Source organism: Diadema antillarum, unplaced genomic scaffold (assembly GCF_040938485.1).
Source record: "Diadema antillarum isolate AM-2024a unplaced genomic scaffold, OU_Dant_1.0 scf00000039, whole genome shotgun sequence".
NCBI classification, from domain to species: domain Eukaryota; kingdom Metazoa; phylum Echinodermata; class Echinoidea; order Diadematoida; family Diadematidae; genus Diadema; species Diadema antillarum.
The window spans coordinates 1,569,577-1,592,315 of record NW_027270928.1 but is presented as its reverse complement, the minus strand read 5'-3'; the positions used below and the strand labels follow the sequence as shown (position 1 = coordinate 1,592,315).

Here is a 22,739-nt window from a genome sequence, read left to right as displayed (position 1 = left end):
AGGATAGAGCTACTGCTTTGAAAGTTGGCATTAATTATGGACAGAATGTGTTAATGAGGCATGCTTAATTTCACTTTAACGTGATAATCCCTTCATTGTTGTTACTCTGGTGGTTTACTTCCTGTTTTTTGTCCCATTCATCGCACAGCCAGCACAGTTTGGTAAAGATTAAGCGCTTGAATAGACACTGTACTTCAGAGCCTCTTTTCTCAGTTCACACTTTTCCTGAGTTTGTGCTGTCTTTCCAATATTTAGTTAGGTTAGGAGAGTCCATTTGAATTGAGTTATACATCATTTTAAAGCTTAAAGTCTGCTCTTTCAGAATATGGTCTTAACTAAAAATTCATGTCTGGCGACTTTTTGTTTGTTTTGAGGTGCAGGGTCACATATTATCTTTAAGTTCCAAGGCAATGCATGACGAAAAGTGATTGCAGTGCGCGAGGTGGAATATCAAAATATAATGCAATGTTGACTGACGGGCCTGTACATGTATAAGAATCACATATTTTAAGTGTGTGAGCAGGCCGTGCTCAAATGTTACCCTGTAGGCCTACACTATTGGTTTGTATTCTGCAATTACATGTTCATGTATTCTATCCATGAACCAGGCCGATGATAGTACATGTATAGTGTTAACATTGAAATTTCCAATGCTGACCTCGTCTTTGACTCTGGCAGTATTTATACCTTGCCTATCTGTGTTTATGAATTGCTGTGTAAAGCTCACCTTTGGAGCCATTTCAAGAACATTATGAAAGAAACCACCCGACTCTCTGACTCCTACACATCTCTCGCAGTATCAACCTCTGTGTATGAAAGGATGGTGTAGAATTCACATTATTATTGATGATTTCACACAGAGTAGGAAAATTTAAGTGGTAGGAACAAGCTATAGAAACACACACCGTTCACACACGCCCACACTCCATCACATGTAAGGTTGACCGCAAGTAGTTCGGGGTGTCATTTCATGACATATGAGGGAGAAAGGTTAGCGGTGACACCATGTGTGTGTAGTCTTTAACCAGATTGATACTTGGCAGAAGAAGAGCCTAGAAAGAGGAGAATTGAAGAGGGAAGCGACATATGGGGGTTGTAAGGAGGGCAAAAAGTGAAGAGTGGGGGACAGTAATGGGCTAGAAGTTGAAGTTGCACTAGCCGAGATGGTAGTGAAAGAAACAGAGAGAGTGGTAATCAAGAATAGAGTGAGAATCAAGTAAGACATTCGCACATTGTTAGGAGGAGAAAGATGAAATGGAAGGGAAGAGGAAGAGGGAGAAGTTGAAGGTTGGAAAATCATGGAGATAGGAGAGAGAAGTGAAGATTCATGAAACCAAAGAGAAGAACGAAATCGGCAAACAATGTGGACTATGGAATGCGGAATCAATGGAGAAAGGATGAATAATCCCGCAAAGGAAAGAGAAGTCGAGCAGAGACAAGACTTTCATTCCTTTTTTTTTCTTCTTCTCTCTGTTTTCTGCAACCCCCATATGTCGCTTCCCTCTTCAATTCTCTTCTTTCTAGGCTCTTCTTCTGCCAAACAACGATACGGATAAGGACTTCATAAACATGGTGTCACCGTGAGCCTTTCTCCCTCATTTACTTCACCATGCAAACCTTCAAGCAATTCATAAAATATGTTACAATTTTTTTTTTTTTTTTTTTTTTCGTGTGGAAACTTCATGTAGCAGCTCCCAATCAAGGAGGACGCTTGCCACTGCAGCAAGAGTTGGTCTTGTAGCAACTTTTTTTGTGAAATGAAGCCCAGGTCCTCGAGGCTTATGTTGAAAAAATAAAGAATAAAAAAAAAAAAATATATATATATATATATATATAATACATATAGATATAAATATAGATATAGATATTTATTACATAAGTATAAAAGCGTCCATGGGGGAACATGAAAATGAGGTATCTTAAGGGGAATTCCTTCCAAAGGGGAATTTTTTGATTCCCCTTAAGCTTTTGACAATGTTTTTCAAAGTCTTATCATTGATCAAGGGCCTCAGGACTACTCCACAGTAGGGCACAGCACAGATGGCATAGTGTGTTTAAATCGAGGACTGTACCATCAATACAATTTAAGGGAGATTGGCAGGGATGCAAAAAAAAAAGGGGGGGGGGGGTGTACAGTGCACTCCCGTTACAACAAACACAGTTATAACGAAGTAAATCTTCTGGTCCCAAAATTATCACCATTAAAGTCTATGGTACAAAATTCGCTTCTAACGAACACGGTTATAGTGAAATTTCCGTTATAACGAAGTCTTTTTCGAGCGCCACAGACAAAAGAAAAACAAAAGAATTGTGCTCTGTTATAAGGAAATGCAAATTGCTTTCGAAAATACGTAGCAAAACAAGCATTTATAGCGTCTCTGCATGGGTGAACGCTTCACACCACTGTGTGTTCGCTCCTTGTGTCACGCACAGTTTCTGAGGGGAACTTGCGTTTATTATTGTAATACAGTTATCCCATCACATTTCACATAGCTTTCCAGTGTATGATGAGTATTCAGCAAATAGAATACGATATATATATATATATATATATATATATATATATATATATATATATATATATATATACATGGTTTCCTTGTTTTCATTATATATTGTATTTGTTTGGTTGTAACGAAATTTCGTTATAACGAAAGAAAATTGTCGGTCCCGAGCATTTCGTTATAACGGGAGTGCACTGTATACAGTGTATATTGGATGTGCACAGAAAACGGGTTATTGGGGGAATTAAGGTACATGTATACGTGTACACACTGTATCTGCTTTTTCTGAAAAAAAGAGTTGTATTTTTTCATTAACATACAGAATTAAGTGGTATAAGATGCATTTTGTGCTCTTGTCATTTCAATTCTGCACTGAGCCCATATTAATGCATAATATTTTTAAAAGGGCAATATTTGCATTTTTTCTGAATATTTTCATACCTTTTTATCAAAATCCCCCAAACTATCATTTATTCCGCATTTCCCCTTTATGGCTGGAAATAGCATTATATATATTTTTTTTTCCCCCATTTTTTTCCATTTTTTTTTTCTTTCAGATGAAATGATAACCTTAAAGATCACATACTCCCGCTGCTGAGGCAAAGCTACAAGGATTCTGCTGTCACATCTCCATTTACAACAGACCTTGGAGTACATACGCTTGTACTTTTAATACAACAGGAAATGAAATAAACAAACAAACCTACAAACAGACTTTAAAGTCGAAAATCAATCACATGACTTTTCAACATATTTTATTTTTACAAAAAAACCAAACAAAAAAAAACCCCACAAAAATAAACAAACAAATAAAGGGTGAAGGGAGGAACTCTCCACTGTTCTGCTGCGACAACAAAAGTTTCTAGAGAAAACAAAAATGAACAAGGGTAAGTCGGTTGATCTCCTGTGACAGAAACACAAATTTCATACAAACTATTTCACAGCAACACAAATATCCTGCACCCAGATGGTGGGGGAAGAAAACAAACATACAGTACAGGCCAGGTATGCATAGTCCATGCTTGGGAACACAAATAATTACATAGAATGTTTCAAATAAGCAAATTCTATTGGTCAATAATCAGCATGTTATCCTGCATCAACATTCTTTACCAGTCAAACATAAAACTAAAATGCATTATTTTTCATACATGAAGGTTAATGCTTCAGAAATTAGCACATACATTTAAAATCTCAATTCCTCTTTTCATGTATTGTCATCGCATACGACAAATTGAAGCTACTTGCTCTGCCTGAAGAAACAAAAAACTAAAACAAAATCATACAACATTAATCACAACGACTACATAATTTCCAGTACAATGCAATAAAGAGTCTTAAAGTTACTGCATTGACCATTAACTTCTCCATTAAACTGATATTTGTCTCTAGCCCATTGTGTAAATGTTGAAAATTTACAATACACTGATCTCATAGACTGTAGATATTAGAGAGCTTTCATTTCAGGATGGAAGCCTGTAACTAAGGACAGACAGTTTGCCTGACTATGCTGTACAACCAATCATCTCCGTCTCTCCACTTGTTTCATACTGGACAGAGGCTAGATTGATCTAGATGCAATACATGTGTGGAAGTGAATCACGACAGATATGCTTTTCTTTCATTTTTCAGGGCATGTGATTTTTTTCCTTGTTTTTTAGAGTTGAAAAATTGTTGCACTTCATAAGAAACAGACACCAATACTGTGGAACCTCGCAATAATGAGATACTGTATATATCAAGGTACTTTTTCACGCCCCTTTTCTTTTATATCTTTGTTTATAATCCATGATATAACAACAGGAAATTTCAGTGGTTCCAAGCAGCTCTTATAACGAGGTTCCCCTGTACAATGCATAGGACAATGAACAGTACATAATCTCATTATTTTTACCCACAGATGGACACAGCTCAACATCAGAATTCTCAATTCAGGTTTGAAACCCATTCATTTCCTTGTTTGTCATCATAAACCACAATTCTTACACTCAATATTTCCAATTTGTAAAAATGTTACTCATCAAACTGATATTTGTGTGAAATTCCAGCCCAGTACTTCCATAGATACCAGAATCTTATGAGTACCATATTGCTTCTGCCCAGTTTCCAGACTGAGCTATGTGCAAAAGAAAAATCACCGAAGAAACTGAAAACTGCTGATGCGGTGAGTCAGTGTTATGTGCACAAGCATAGATTAACTTTGCAGTCAGCTTACTGTTCTCTTACATTAGTTCCTGTCCTACTTGCGAGAGCTGCCTTGTAACTTTACCATATTAAAGGCCAGTATAAGAGTCAACAAGCTACAATAAAAATTGTTAAATCACAAAAATTGTGAGAAGACTTCATTCTCACTTTATAGACATTGCCAATGCCCTAAGTACTTACTAATGTAGAGCTATTGGTAACTCTGAGGTGTCAACACAAACAGTTTTACATTAGAGAGGAATAAGAGCTCGTCAACAAATGAATGCTAGTTTTAGAGCTCATTGGGCAAGAAAATGGTCATAGTGCAGTCTAGAAACCAAATGAAAAAAAAAACACATTAAGTTGAAACGTTCTGCAGTTGACAGTGAACATTTATAACTTTGATAAATGTACTTGCTGAGCTTCAGCACAACCTTGCATCATCTTTATTTTCCTCTTTCAAACAAAAACCCCACTCCTAACAAAAGAGAGAGAGAAAAAAAAAATTATATTGCATTCATTCACTAGTACAGGGTACTACTTTCAAAATGAACTAGTGATAACTGATAACACTATTCTAAATGTGGAAAAAATATAACCAAGCAGTATAGATCCATAAAATAGGAAGAGTGTTGCTATCAGTCCTGTTTTTGCTATTCAAGCATTCTTTGCCAAGTGGTCATCAAATGAGACCAGCAATCCATTCAGTGACAGTATTTAAGTCACCCTCGTCCTCACTTCCTCCTGTGCCCTTAGCACTACACTCAACCATGTCAACAGTGTTGGACAGGTGTGAGAAGTCAAAGTCTTTCCCTTGCTTGCCAAGGAAGGCCTGGGCATCACTGGTAGAGCCATCCGTACTGGACAAGGTTGCTGCCCTAGTCACTCTTAAGGTGTTCCTACGTAAAAACAAGGAGAGTGCAAGACATAAACAGAGAGGGGAGGACACACATATGTACATACACACACACAAACACACACACACACACACACACACACACACACACACACACAAAGTGGAGTGTGACCATAACTTTTTCTCTATTGGCCCCTAGCTTTGCTAAGAAGTTTTCATCACTGTAACAAAGAAATCACCAGGCAAGCTGTCAGAACTTCTGGTTATTGGTAGTCAGGTGGATAGATACTTTGTGCTGAAATTTAAGACATGCTAGCTTGATACTACATGACTTCTGATAACAAATTCAGTTGCAATTGCGAGAATTTGCAATGGAGGGATATGCCTCTTCAGCCGATGGTACACTATTAATGTAACAGTAAGAATTCTTATATCAAAACTATATGACAGGTCATTCTAACCAGCGTAACTACAGTTAAACTCGCATAAGTCGATTTTCTCGGGACTGAGCAAAACACATCGACTTAGGCGAGTTTCGACTTGTGCGTAAGTCGAAAAAAAAATCGACTTACAGTTACACCACGCATACATATGTATAATGTACATGTATGTTGTCTACTCTGGAGCCGAGAGCTGGAGCGGTGTGCCCGATATTTGCCCTTCAGCAAGACACTTTATCCACATTGATCATATTCAAATGTAAAAACAAGCAACTGACATTCATTCTAGGATCTTACGGAGCTGAATATCATCCTTATTCATTTCCGAACGTGCAAGCAAACATCCGCTTTTTATTTTATCATCTGAGCCGATATGATACCGTTAATCATTTCCAAATGTCAAAGAAACAATCTGTTGCTTATTTCAGCATCGTAAGGAGCAGAATATTATTGTTATTCGATCTCCACATTCAAAAGCAAACACCCGACATTTATTTTATGATCGTTAAGGAGCCGAATGTTACTGTTGTCCACTTCCGAAAGTGAAATGAATCATCTGACAATCATTTCAGCATCGTAAGGAGCCGAATGTTATACCGTTTTTCATATTCGAACGTCAAGGCAGACATCCGGCATTTACTTTACCATCAAACGCAGCTGAATGTTATTGTTATTCATTTCGAAATGTTAAATAGCAAATGTCTGATATTTGTTTTAGCATCTTAATTATAGAGCAGAATGTTACTGCTATTCACTTCCGAACGTAAAAGCAATCATCTGACATTCATTTTGGAATCTTCCGGAGCCGAATGTTACATGCTATTTACTTTCGAACGTAAAAAAGCGAACATTCGGCATTTATTTCATCATCGTATACGGAGTTGAATATTATTGTTATTCATTTCAGAACGTCAAAGGGATCTTTCGACATATATTTTAGCATCTTCCGGAGCTGAATGTTATTGTCATTTACTTTCGAACGTAAAAGCGAACATCCGGCATTTATTTCATCATCGTACTGAGTTGAATACTATTGTTATTCATTTCCGAATGCCAAAGCAAATATTCAACATTTATTTTAGCATCTTCCGGAGCTGAATGTTATTGCTATTTACTTTCGAACATAAAAGCAAACATCAGACATTTATTTTATCATCGGACGGAGTTGAATACTATTGTTATTCATTTCCGAACGTCAAAGCAAATATCAAACATTAACTTTACCATCAAACGCAGCTAAGTGTTACTGTTATTCATTTCGAAATTTAAAAGCAAACATCCGACAGTTATTCAGCATCGTATGGAGAAAAATATTACTGCTACATGTATTCACTTCCGAACGTAAAAACAATCATCTGACATTTATTTTAGCATCTTCTGGAGCCGAATGTTATTGCTATTTACTTTCGAAAGTAAAAGCAAACATCCGACATTTATCTCATCGTTGTACGAAGTTGATTATTACTGTTATTCATTTCCGAACATCTAAGGGATAATTCGACATTTACTTTCGCATCTTCCGGAGCTGAATGTTATTGTTATTTACTTTCGAACGTAAAAGTAAACATCCGGCATTTATTTTATCATCGTACGAAGTTGATTATTATTGTAATTCATTTCCGAACGTCAAAGGGATAATTCGACATTTACTTTAGCATCTTCCGGAGATGAATGTCATTGTTATTTACTTTTGAACGTAAAAGTAAACATCCGGCATTTATTTCATCGTCGTATGGAGTTGAATATCATTATTATTCATATCCGAACGTCAAAGCAAACATTCGACATTTATTTCAGCATCTTCCGGAGCCGTATCTTATCCTTATTCATTTCCGAACGCAAAATCAAATATCTGACATTAATTTCAGCACCGTACGGAACTGAATCTTACCATTATTCATTTCCAAAAGTATAAGCAAACATCCGACATTTATTTTACTATTATACGGAGTCGAAAATTACCGTTATTCATTTCCACAATTAAGAGCAAACATCTGACATTTATTCTAGCATCTTATGGAGCCGATTGTTACCGCTGTTCATTTCCAAAACTGAAGGCAAACATCCGGCTTTTTCGGAGGCCCGGCGTGCGTTTTTGGTGACCCCGGTCGCAAATTAACTATTCACGAAATCTAGGCTGAATCGTGATTCGATTCGCGGAAAGACTCCGCTAAATATAAGGCATAGATCGCTACACTCGGCAGGGGCTACGTCGTCCTTTCACCAGGTCTCAGTAACGGAAACCAAAATCTCGCGTGAGTTCTTGTGTTACCTATCGTTAATGTCAATGAAACATCGTTAATTTGCGCTTGGGATTGTTACTCATCGTTACTTCAAACGTTAATTTTCCCGATCGTTAGTTTGCGTTACTAACGATTCAGGTGAAACCGCTTGCGTTAATGAAACGTTAATGTTTATTAACGCAAAGTTTCTTTTGGTATATACTGTATGTAAACAAAAACTGGCGTCTCGTTATTTTGACAGTCATTTATTACACAATAAAATCTTATTCGACTTAGGCACGGTGAATTCAATGGTTTTTCCGTGAAAGTGTTTTCTTGGAATTTCATCGACTTAAGCGAGTATTCGACTTAAAATTCGACTTGTGAGTGAATTAATACACGTAAGTCAATGGGGAAAAATCTGGACTTTTTAAAATCATCGACTTGCGCGATCATTCGACATATGCGATGTCGACTTAGGCGTTTTTAACTGTATATCATTCTTCAATTCAGAAGCGTAGGGAGAAACCTGTATTGGGATCACATGAATCAGCAAACTTTCAACAAAATTGCCACAAACTCGCATTTAAAACAATGTTTAAAAAAATTTCAAACATGGTAACTTAAAGTAGACATCACATGTGCAATTACTTTTCTTCCTTTCATTTATTTTTGAAAGAATCTCTTACTTTTTCTCGAGTTTTATGAAGTTTTAGTATTTCAGCATTTTGCACTTTTTTTTAAAGTTTTGTGATCATATGAATCTATGTGAAATACTGTCTTCTTTCAGGTAATATAAACTAACATCAACGCTCTAAAATCTACTTCTTCCTCAAGTTGTTTCTGACATTCTAATATGGGAATAGATTATTCCATATCATTATCCTTTTGCAATCACCATTTTTCCTCCTACAGGATGAGACGGTGGCTAAATCTACATCTTTTCACAATTTCCCTCCCCTTTTTACAGGTCAAGGCAGAGGGTAGGTAATTATAAAATGTATGAGAAAAGGTTGTACAGTTGATGTTTCATTGATACAATTTCACTTACATCTCTTTTTCCAGCAGTGTACGTATGATCTTGCTGGACTTGGCCATTGTAATGTCCTGTTTGTTGCAGGCCAGCAAGAATGGTGTAGAGTTTTTGGTAGTGGCCTCATCGCTGAGCAAAGAGTAGAGATACTCTGCCACTTCTTTCACCTCCTTCTGGATACTTGAGCTATCCACCAAGAAGACAACACCCCTGGGATGACAGCATGAGAAACAATGACAAACAGCAGATGTTAGAATGCAATAGCTTCAAAATAGGCAGCAGTGAGAACAGAAAAGGAGTGCAAATTACACAAATAATGCCCATAATTCGACCTAGCAGCCACAAACTCAGGTGAGAAATTTGCATGAGCATGGTGCACCTGAGTATGTGTGGACCAGACTCTAACTAGCATAAGGAGGTGGAGAAGTATGTGAGGTTCATTCTAATTTAGGATTCAGTAAGTGGCTTAGTCAATAGAGGGCAAGTACAGTACATGTATGAGGTTTGTTGACCCTAATTTGGTTTTGCTTGGCATGCCTCATCTGAAATGAAGGCAGTAAACAGCCCAATGTGAAGAAGACTTGGGGAGTCAAGCATATAAAATAGGGCAGAAGAAAGGGGTTTGGGAGAACCAACTTTTGACATACCGTAGCATACAAGAAGTTCAGGTGAGGATATTGACAAGTGTCAAGAGTGCCACTGGAGCAAGTTGGAGCTAAAGCAGGGAAAGGGCATCTGATGCAACCAGCAAACAGTAAGGAGACCCAAGGGAGTAGTAGGACACAGACATGTGGCGGCCAACCTAGTTCACTTAATTCAAAGTAAGCATGCTCTTCATTTGACTGTATTAACTCTTTATGTGCCATGTTCGCACGCCTGACTCGGTCAACAGTGTGCCAAGTTCGCATATTCTGCTCAAACGCACAAACCCGCCCAAACCGAGCGATAACTTGCCAAATGCCATGATACATTGAAAGCGTTTCTCAAGATTCCATGCCTGTCAAATGTACCTTGCACTTTACATGTTGATTGACTATCAAGTGGTATTCCCTAGTGGATTTGCTAGTAAATTCTAAGTTTCTGTCACTGTTTTGTGCGCAAAAGTCATGGCTCTACAATAATGTAGCTACTGGTCATTTGGAAAAACAAAAAAACAAAAAAAAAAACAATCATAGCTTTGTCACACAATTTACATCTAAGCAAAGCTTGGCAGTTTCTCTACAACTTTTTGTTTATTACATGTCCACTGTAACAAAAATCTATGGAAGTTACAAAGATTTGAAAAACAATGTTTTTCAAAAGCATGACTACGCTGCTGTCTGAGAAGAATGTGGCACACAGGGGGTTTACACCATGGCATATAAAGAGTATAATTAAACATTACTTCCCTATGCTGAGCATGACACACAACGGATAATGAATGCCAGGTGGTGAATGATCATAATAGCTCCCATGAGTCTTTGGCTCAAGTGTGCTAAAAAGTAACTTGTAACATTTGAATGGCATGTATGGCAAAATGGAACATCAGAATGTCATATCCATACCACAATTAATAATATATTTACCTGGCTTGGTGCTTGAAGCGATTCCAAAACTGCATCCTCAATCTTTCATTGCCAGGTATATCAATGACTTCTAGGGACATGGACCCTTGACCTATTGCCAGGTAAGGGCCTGCATTCTCCTTGATTGATGTGTAGCTTTCTACTGATTTTTTGTAAACAAGCTGGAATACAATCAATATAAACAAAATCCAAATGTAACCATGGATGAATCTGCACCAAACTGTTTCAGGCTAGAAATATCAGGAAGAATTCCCTCTATACACTGCTGTGGATATATACTGGTGGAAGAAAATTTTCCAAAATTTGGCAAACATTACACTGAAAGGAGCATTCCTAAACAACAATACTGACTCCAGAAACATCAGGTTTAAAACAACTTTTAAAAATGCTATGCATCATGATTTGATGAAATAGATTGCTTTGAAAATATGAAATGATGTTATTTACAAATCTTTACATCAAAATGTTCTTTAATGTGTAAAAGATGCAGCACAATCCACTACAAACTTGATTTACCATGCTCTAGAAAGTCATACCTCTCATTCAGCACTGAGCAACATGGTCCTTCATACAGGATTATGCAACAAAGAATGCTGTCAAGCAAGGGCTGTACTAACGGCACATTTGTGGAATAACTTCTTCATTTGCTAGGTGCATTCGTGGGAAATGGAATTCTCATGCAATTAAGCAATTCTGACATACTTCACAAAGCTGTTTTACGAGATTTTGAGAAAACAAAGACGGACTGGAAACTTATTACCATTTCACTATTTAACCTGTTGAAGACTAGTCCTGAGTATACTCAGGCAAGTGTGTATGGGAAATCTGTGTTGTAGCAAAATCAGCTTGTCCTCAACGGGTTAACATCAGGTTAACATTTGAAGGGCCAAATGAGAAAAAACTTGATATTAATAAAGACTAAATACACAAGCAGTATTTTATGTATGACACAGCTACTGTATTTTGATGTTCTCACGAAATGAACATTAACATGATTGACTGACATTCACATGGTCATTTCCTGAAAAATTTGTCTTACTTGCTCAAATCTTTATATGCAGTTATTGCTAAACTGTTTCTTTACATTCCCTTTGTAAGGGTATGTTCAATGTTACTCCAAATATGTTGTTGTTGTTTTTTCAAAATTTTAATATATCCAGTCATTTATGTTGGAAATTCACTCAGTGCTACATATTCCATTAGCAAGTAAGTGGATACTGCTCTCCTCTGCTCTGCTAATATTGGAAGTTAAGTATGCCAGTTTAATACTGAGCAATGCCCATGTGTACAAAGGATTTGATTGTCAGTAATATCTACTTCACTTACCCGACTGAAGAGCATGGTCTTGCCAGACTCACATAGCCCAACCAACAGAATTGAACGTCTGTTATTTCTCCCTCCAGAGAAAATCTTGAGGATAACTACAAACAAAAGGAAAAATGGTTGAGCAACTCAGACTCTGAAAGCAGATAGAATGAAGATCACACATCATATTCCTGTACAAATCAACAGTAAAAACTAGGTATGGCCACACTTCAGCCACAATGATCGAAAGTATTACAATGGATTATTTGACAATTTCATCGATAATTTCTAGATATCCTTGGTAGTAACTTTGACTGAACACAGTGACATGCAATATTGTAAAATGAGGAATGTTTGCGTGCATTCTAATTTCGCAAATTTCGCGAGAGCCAAGATTCGCAAAGTTAAAATGCATGAAAGTTCTTGTCTACACTATATGCATTGAATGCTAGTGGCAACTCACGAAAATGAAGTGTTTTGGTTGGATATTTTTCTGAGAAACTGGTACAAGGAAAGCTAATTAAATTCTTGCATCTGATTGGCTGAAAGCAAATTTGTCTGACAACTTTGTCCGTCAAAATGCTTCATGAAATGCCTCCGTAGAGTGGTCAATGAACTTTACTTCTGGTGGTGGTCAGACTTGAATGAAGCCAGGATTTTTTTTTTTCCCACTGATGGACAGTGTGTTTGGTTTCAGTACTGACATGATGGATCTAGGACAGAAGTCACAATGCTAGTTTAAACGTACATGGATTATGCCAATTTTCAACTCTGAAAATGCTCACAACATGTTGTAATTGCCAGCTGGTCACAGCAATAGTGAGTCTATGCCATGTCAGTCTGGGAAACCCGCTCATGAGGTCTGCTCACCCGCACGAGCACCCCTCCGCCTCATAAGGCTCTCCGCAGGCCTCATGAGGCCCCCGAGGAGAGCGACTCATGAGGCTCCCTGTTCACTTTTCATTCATCTCAAATCTGACATATAAATTGTCGCAACTTCGCACAGTGATTTTTTGTTACACAAACATGTCCACTCTCCATGATGAAAAGAAGAAAAAATTCTGTCTGCGCTTTTTTACAAAAATCAAGTTTTAAACAACTGATGCACAGCGACCCATCGAAACACAGGCGCCAGCGGGTTCGCTCAATGCAAGGCTGCCGCACCTAGCGGTCTGATCCGAGTAAATATTTTCGCTGCTTTTTTCTGCAGCTCTCACTTCTCCACGCACGAATCAGTCCCATCAAGGAGGTTCGAGAAATGGAGTCACAACAGTTTTATTCGCTTTGATCCCATGCTCGAAGCCGCCACTCAAAAATATTTGAAGTACAGTTAAACTCGCATAAGTCGATCTTCTCGGGACTGAGCAAAACACATCGACTTAGGCGATTTTTGACTTGTGCGTATTAAAGTCGAAAAAAAAATCGACTTACAGTTACACCACACGTACATATCTTGTGATGTATAATGTACATGTATGTTGTCTACTCTGGAGCCGAGAGCTGGAGCGGTGTGCCGCAGCACGGGTCGCCCGGCAGGGCCGCGGCTAACTTTGCATGGACAGTGCATTAGTATTGGCACAGGTCCGATTACTTTACACCCTTGTTAAACCTTGGGGAAGTGAATATGAACGATATTTGAGCAGTGATTGATTCCACTTTACCATACCGTGGCTTGAAATGCATGTAAAGGTGTAATTCTGATTTACCCGTGCCCGTAACTTTCCCCCTACTTTCCGCTTTGAAAACTCAGCAGCTTCATCCATACCACTCCACTGCACAGCGCTGCAAATGCCAAGCTACATTGCAAGCTCAATACATGTAAATGAATGCATGTGTACTGTACGAACGCCTTAACTGCGAGTGGAGCAAGTGTGAAAAGTGTTCCTTCAGCGAGGCTGCGTGCGAAAACAAAAGACCTCAACTTTCCCACACCACATTCCATCCAAAGTTAGCAAGAGTCGAAAGAGGAGAGAGGGGGAAAGATAGGGAGAGAAGCGTCATGAAGTCTGGGTCTTATGCAACTATACACAGCCCAGTCGCTGTACATACGTATCGCGACAGGGCTGTACCAGCGGACCTCCAAACACGAAGAGAGTTCAACGATCGCATGCGATCGCTTTGAATTTTGATACTTTAGATCATTTTTTTGTCACCTCAAACTCATCTGACAAACAAAATAATAATGAGACTTCATATCTATGCTATCAATATTGAAATTTAAATTTAACAACTTACCTAAAACTAGAAAAACACTCTGAGAGCGCAGACCTCCGCCAAGCATGCAGCTCCTTTCCACCGCCGATCTTTTTTTTTCCATAGAGATATCAGTGATTTGCACCTATACAATACTTATAGCATTGTGTGCTGAAAGTCGCTCGATTTCCCAATATAGAAGCTTTGTTACGTCATAAACCCTCAGCTGTGTGGCGTGTCTTACCTTGGCAGAAACTAGAGCACGCACTTTATTGCACGCATGCAAATCTCAAATACGCGCAGCCTGAACTCCCAAGTTCATTGACCCTACCTGCCAAAATATCAAAAATCCTTCATAAATGCCCCAAAAATTCTCGGATCACTACCAAAAGTTAATCGTTTGTTACTTGTGTCATTCTAAACCTTTCCTGCAAGTTTCATTCCAATCCGTCAACTACTTTTTGAGTTATTTTGCACATGGACAAACAAACGAACTAACTAACAAACAAACCAACGGTAACGAAAACATAACCTCCCCCCCTTGGCGGAGGTAATGATGGTTATATGCAGCATGTGTGAACGGTTAGCGAACGGTACATCGTCTTTCACGCCAGGCCATTCCATTTCAAAAGGTCACGCTGTCGACCGTGCTGCAACACCAACACTCAAGCAGCGCATCGCACGCACGCAAAAGATATCTCCGCAGAGATCAAGGCGCCATTTTGAATTCTGCAACGTTGAACCCCGATGGTGTCAGGAATCCACCAGAAAGTATCATTTTTTTGTTCCACGGACTTATCGCGAGGGCTCTCAATGGACTTACGAATCTTCTGTAATACAAGCATGCACTTAAGGTGAGTAACGTTTGGTAACGTGTACATTGTTTATAAAGAACGTATAAATTTTCATAAGTTTTGTAGTTGTGCTGTGGTTCCCCACTTTGAAGGTGCCCATTCGTTTGTCAGACGCTGTATTCGCACAGCGTATTAACAGCGTCTGGTCGGGCTAGGTCTTATTATGTACACAAAAACTGGCGTCTCGTGATTTTGACAGTGATTTATTACACAATAAAATCTTCTTCGACTTAGGCACAGTGAATTCAGTGGTTTTTCCATGAAAGTGTTCTTGGAATTTCATCGATTTAGGCAAGCATTCGACTTACAAAATTCGACTTGTGAGTGAATTAATACACGTAAGTCAATGGGAAAAAATCGGGACTTTTTAAAATCATCGACTTGCGCGATTATTCAACATATGAAACGTCGACTTAGGCGAGTTTAACTGTATGTGTCAAACTGGATCTGCCGCTCAGATGCGAAGACAATTGACTCGTGTCTCATTGCATAATCACCAGCCACTTTCCAAGGAAGATATGTCTTTGTGATGGCAAGTACTTTTCGCTACCCCTACTTACAAACGATGGGTGGTAGACAATGGTAAAGGCACGGGGGTGCGCAAATAGAAATTGCTCAAATATTGCTGAAATAGATATCAAAATTACTCGACTGTACGTGTCTGTACGCTAATCTGACATATTAATTTATAAAGAACTATACTTGAAGATGATACCATATTAGTTTCATTTTGCGGAAATAAAAGGAGAAAAGTGATAAAACCGGCTTTCCATGAGGGTAGAATTTCAAACACTTTCACAAAATACAGCTCAAATTTACACTTTTGCACATATTTTCGAATGGAGTTGACTTTTGTTTTGTATGCTTTATCATTGGGTGAAATTTCATTGCATTTGATATATAAGGCCAATTAAAAAAAGAAAGTAGTTTCTCGTCCGGGTTTTTTGAGCAAGGCGATGAGGGAGGTCCTTACTATTTGATATCTTACTATTTTTTCAAGGATCGTCAAAATGAAAGTAATATGTGTTTCTCGTCCGGTAATTCTGAGAAAGGTAACGAGAGAGGGCTTTACAATTTTCTATATTCAATTTATGAAATGAAATGTCACTCTGGTAGCTGTGTTATGAGGGACCAGGTCCCAAGTGTACGTCTTGCCTGCACTCTGTGCATTTTCAAACAAATAGATATATGTGCCATACTTGAAATGAAACTTCATGCATGCAGAAATACATTTGCTTTTTCTTTCCACTACAGATGTCAAGGGAACATGACCATCTTTAATTGGTATTTAGTGTTGTAATGGCTTTTCTGATACCAGTGTACTTGCAATTCTGATGTATTGTGCTATTAATTGAAACAGGTATAAAACATGTCATTCAACAAATGTACGACTGAAATAAATTCCATGATATTCAAAACACTGCTTTATTTATTGGTGATTGTGACTTTTTGTGTCCACACAGCTGGTATGTATATCTGCAGTTCTTCACAGTACAATTGTAGCACATTCAACTGGAAACTGGCTTGTACAATTGCAGATGGATGTCAAAATGATACTGATATGGCATTCTAGCATTAAACGTTTAAAGATGTTTCTTCATGTTCTAAAAAGACATTTGATAATCACTCATTATTTGGATGATGAATGATTGTATAACAGTACACTATATCTTACAGGTGATACCACTCACGGCTGTGTCCGTGAATTTACATCGTGAAGAAAAGTAGCGTTTTGTATCCCGCAGAAATACGAGACAAACCAGAATCCGTGGAAAAGTTATTTATTTTGTAGATACACCCATTTAATAATTCTACATTTGCTGGAAAAGCGCATTCATTTTCTCTTCAAAATAGAATGTATCGCCGTGACAGACCAGGGGATGGGGACCCTGGACAGCTACAAAACAAGCACACTTTGCCGATATACGGTGCGGCACGGCCACTGCACTGGCACCAGGGAGGTGTGGACCTCCCTGCTGGCACCGTACCTTCTGACACTGCACACACATGCACATAGTCACAATGACATGAAAATGTACACAAACTCGATACCGTACAATCCTAACAAGCATTTGTACAGTACAATTCATCCGCTTAAAATATCAGAAACGGGGAAAAATATGAACAACGCGCGAAATATGCGTGGAATATCAGCGATTGTTCGCAAAAATGTTGCCGCTATCGCGTTCACGACGTACCGAGTGCGCTGTACATCACAGCCCAGTAGGCCGGCCCGCCGCGCCGCCCATCCAACTACAGTGCAGTTCGACGCTTTGTGGGTCATTCCTTCTTGCCGATCGGCCGAGCTCGCAGTGTGAAATGCATGCGTTATTACATACACACTACACACAGAAGCTACAGCTGTACTACAGTCTACAGCAGTCTACAGGACGCAAGGCGTAAAAATTAGAAATGAGACGTCACGATTGGTAGGTGAATTGTCGATCTTTTTTTTCGGCGGCCGAAAAAATAGTAAATATCAAAAAAGTCGATGCGGCAACTGAAAATCGATGCGGGCGGGGAGCGGGTTGGGACGAGAATTATGAATTTCTTGGTATTTTCAGCGCCATTTTGAAAATAGTAAATAGTAAAAAAATCGATGCGGCGGCCAAAATCGATGCGCGCGAGGACGAGAAACTGGTTTCTTTTTTTACTTGGCCTAAACGAGCAGCATATACCCGATATTATGTTAGCGTTAAAAATGAATCTTCAAGCATCTAACATCAAAGGCACAAATGCACCTGTGGAATTCTTTTGTCCATCACTGACAGCTGATTGAATAATTATAGTCAGTTGTAACTCCATCTCTCGAACCTCCTTGGTCCCATAAAGCTGAATTGAATAGTGGATGAAAGGCAAGTTCATTAAAGCCTAAAAGGTGCATAGTCCTGGTAGTGTAGAGGGCGCTGTTGATTATAATGCCGATCACCGTTAGCATTGATACGAAGATTATCGAAGTTGAGCTGTCATCAAGAGTAAATACTAAAGTGCGTAGGTGTTGCTAAGTAACGTTGCCTTCGTTGTCTTCTCTGCACATCGCGCAGTCTGTAGTAATGCCAGGGTGTGTGCATATGTGCTTCTTATTATGACATCACAAAAGAAGTTTGCTGAAGGTGTCATCGGCCCCTCAGCCGAATCATGAGCCGAACTGTGATCGGACCACTGACTAGATTCTACAGTGATTCGGACTTCTTCAGACTCGGGGAAGTGGGCCAAAGCGTAAGCGCTAAAGAGGAGTCGATAGCGTAGGTCTCTATAGGAAACTTGCGCTGTGCGCCCGTGTACGCATTTGACTAAAAAAACACCGGGACCATGCACCTTTAAAACAGTGTTCAAAGTCACAAAGAGATAGATTTAGAACTCTAACGTTAGAGTCGAACACCAGTCTAATTGAAATCCAAACATGTGTCTTGTTGGTTTAATTATTCTATATTATCATACATGATACAAGCACTTAAAAGCTGCCAACAACATTCAAAATTGGGGAACTTTCTCTGCTGGTCAGGTCATTCCTACAGATGCAACACTATCGAATCCACGTAGATGCGGCATTCGTATACATCTTACGTACTGACTGTTCAGTCATTTGTGCATGCCCCCATACATACCTCGTTGTGTTTGTAACGCATGTTCAGCGAGCTAAAGCTGGGCAGCAGTCACGCTTAGTACACACATACGGTATTAATTTACGTAGTCATGTGTAAGAAATAAATACTTACTCAAAGTTAAAAATATTACAATCAGTGCGATTCCCACTCCGATGTAGATAGGATCCTGCTTGGATACTTCGGACGTGACATTTTCAAAATATCCTTGTAACACGTCAACAGCTCTTGCAGCCGACATCTTGGCGAATATATCGTGTACGCCTGAAACCTATTAGACCAGGGAGGTGAGCTCTCACCTCCCTGATTAGACGTACATCGTATACGATAGACGTATCGAAGAGTCTATACGTACATGTTGTACCATGTGTACCAAACAGAAAACTTGAACTGTAGAGGGCGTAAATACCCCAACCTCTGCCAGTTGCCCTCTCTCTGCTGTGTGATCGCTTGTTCGATGCCAATGTAATAAAAATATTATGTAAAAAAAAAAAAAAAAAAAAAAGGTCCTCAGCTCATCTCTCCCCCCTTCCACTTCTGGGTTTCTTCAGCTGACAAGCAAAAAAAAAAAAAAAAAAAAAAGGGTCTTCAGCGGAAAAACATTACATTACCGCGCTCACACTTCAAGATCTCTATCTATTTCTTTCTAGTGCCACTTACGTACCTCCGGGTTAAAAAAGTGGGGGCCCAAAGTGATGACACCTTATGTATTCGTTTGTATGATGCACAAAAAGTGGGGGGCCCGAGGTCATGAATTGGCAACTGCCACGTAAGAAGCAAATTTCATAGAATTTATCTGACGTTACTCTTCGGGAACCTGATAAAATTACGTCATCAAACAGCTTATCCTGATATTGTGTTGCTTTGTATGAAAGCAAAAATATCAGAGAAGTATAGAAACAACCAGTGCAATATTTTCGCCAAGGATTGAGATGGAATGAATTCTTAGCTATTTGTATAATGTATTTATGTGATATGTGTTGTTTTGACAACTTCTTGCATCTTATTTTTCAATTGTTTATTTTATGCGTGAGTAACCATGTAAGCCACTCGAGTCATGAAGATTTTCCATTTTATGGACAATTAATAAATTAAATCAAATGAATAAAATATATCAGCAAAACACTGGAGAAAAGTCTGACACAAATAAGATTGTTTCGAGAGTAAGGCAAATTGACAACTCAGTGTGATCTAGGTGTTGAGAAGCTCTTCATTCAGTTCGTACACACACACACACACACACACACACACACACACACACACACACACACACACACACACAAAAATTACCAATTTCATTTTTCTCCAAAGAAAACAGTTCTTTGCAGACCTGCTCTTGATAATTAAAGTAATATATATGTCACTGTCCATCACAAAACAACAAAAAGTTGCATGCCTTGATTTTATGCAAGGACTCAAAATAGGTGAAACAGGTCTTGAGTTTTTCATATTTTCTGAAATAACAATTCTTCTTCTGCATTATTTCAAAATTTGGGATAATAAAACAAATGGGAAGTCATTCTTTAGCAGTTTTTTAGAACACTTTTTTTTTCTCAGAATAGTATAATTAGGTGTTTTGTGTGTGTGTGTGTGTGTGTGTGTGTGTGTGTGTGTGTGTGTGTTTCCAGGTATTTAGTGTTACAGCTTCAAGTTACATACAGGGAATTACAAACTAACATTACTGTATGTGGCCAAGATCTGTAACCTCAAAAGCACTTGAAAAGCCATGAAATTCATGTGCAGCATGACAGGTACATGTGCATTTGCACAATATACCAAAAAACATAGCACGACTTACATCTGGAAATGTGCATTCCTATTCCAATATATGCATATATGACACTGAACTGGCACAATGAATGCATCATGACTGTCTTAACAAACACTTTCATTAAAAAAACCCACCCCAAAACAGTCAAGTCATTGAGATAAGACTTCCCCATGATTAATCTCTTTCATTTTAGGGGTCATATTAGCACCATTCATCAACCTGTGCAGAAAGTATCTCTCTTTTGTGAGTCTTATCAAATTTCCACAACATGCAGGGTATCAATGTTATAGCTACATTCAGGAGACAAATATGACCAAAAATGTGACACAAAAGTTCTATTCTTGGATTTTCCTGCATGCTCCCACAAATCTTCACATCAAGTCAAGAAAAATTTTGGTACAATGTTTCAAACATGTAGCATTATGTGTGTGTGTGTGTGTTCGTGTGTATATATATATATATATACATATATGTATATATATTAATAACTGCAATAATCAGTTTCTGCTCAGAGTCCTAAGAAAGTATAGATTCACAACAGTAGGTCAATATAAAAACTACCTTAGAGACGTAAATTCGACGAATTTTCGCCCATAGGGCTTTGTCAAGTCAATACATTTGACACTTTATGTTGATCATATTTTGATTATATATATATATATATATATATATATATATATATATATATACACACATATATATATATACACATATATATATATATATACATATATATATACATATACATATACATATACAATGTATATACATACATATATATATATATATATATATGTATATATATATATATATATATATGCATATGTGATATATGAGAAAGGAAGGAGAAATCGGTGAGTACTTTTGACATCATTGTTTCTTTTACTGTTCCTCCTTTTCGGAGAAGCGCAAGAGTTGAAAAATTGGTCTCCGCCGGGAATCGAACCCGGGTCTTTGGCATGGAACGCCAACACCTTAAACCGCTCGGCCACGGAGATCCTCATGGCGGTTCAGGCAGACCCAAGCTTGAATACCCAAATATATGCATTTGTATATACATATATGCACAGGACTGTATAAAATCTGTTACATTATGAAAGTACCAGTATCCACTTGCACTCTTTCACACACATTGGTATCTTCAGTCCCCTCTGACACATATGACAATTGCAGGATGATAAAATGTTAACTGTTGATATTGTTTAATGTTCTTTGAACATTTTCCTCAATACTCAATAATGAAGGCCTTCAAAATGAACTGATAGGCAAGTTCAGCCATAAGTCTTGAAAGTGAATCAGTTAATTGATGGCCCTAAATGTCATGATCAGCTGCATTGAAGCCCATTCCAAACTCCCCAATCTAAACATACAATCAAATCATTTCAACTACAGTCAAACCTGCCTTAGCAGCCGCCTGTGTATAGTGGTCACCTGCCCTATGCGGCCACTAAAAAAAAAATACCCATGAGGGAAAAGCCATGTGAAAGACTCTGTCTATAGCAGCCACCTGTTTTTAACAGCCACCTTTTTTGTGTGTCTCCCTTTGGTGGCCACTATATAGACAGGCTTGACTTTATAAGCTGTCTCCTGGTCAACAATTGCTTGTTATAAAACATGTCTATCACTGTTGCTAGTATTCCAGAAAAGAACAAGATAAATTTGAGGAATTGCCCAACCACTTCAGTATGACTATGGCTTCAGAGAAGTCAGTATCAGGTAACAGTTGTAACCATGCAACACATAACCAAGAACATGAGACACATACACGCAAACATATATTTGCATATATACAGTGTAACACATGTAATATGTACATTCAAAGGTAGAACATAGTTTCCATATGCCTGCAGTAATTGCCAAATCTTTGCTCTAAAATGGACACACAGGTATAACAAATGTGTGAAATACAATGCTGTGAAAACACAATTTCAGTTGGGTAATGTCGAAAAAGCAAAACAATGGCCAAATAGGTACACTGAAAGTATGGCAATCTCAGAGTGTATCCGATCGTGGCTGCTACGTAATATTTTATGAGGATCGATTACAAATCAGGCCATAGCAGTATCCATTGCTCTATCGCATGAGAGTGAATCACATTCCACTTGTTGGGAAATACTACAGTGGACTCCTGTTATAATGAAGTTCTCGGGTCTGGCAGTTTTCTTTTGTTATATCAAAATTTCATTATAACTGAACAATAAAAAAAA

General features: G+C 38.3%; 1 protein-coding gene across 1 annotated transcript; it reads right to left on the bottom strand.

Annotated features, from left to right (window-relative positions):
* Positions 1-4,222: 4,222 nt before the first annotated feature.
* LOC139710705 (signal recognition particle receptor subunit beta-like) lies at positions 4,223-19,002 on the bottom strand. Its single transcript, XM_071622628.1, has 5 exons — positions 18,876-19,002; positions 12,131-12,225; positions 10,805-10,965; positions 9,258-9,449; positions 4,223-5,587 (listed from the first exon to the last, which is right to left on the bottom strand). Exons 1-5 carry the CDS (start codon positions 19,000-19,002, stop codon positions 5,371-5,373), a joined length of 792 nt encoding a protein of 263 aa, XP_071478729.1. The 3' UTR covers positions 4,223-5,370.
* Between the last annotated feature and the right edge of the window lie 3,737 nt (positions 19,003-22,739).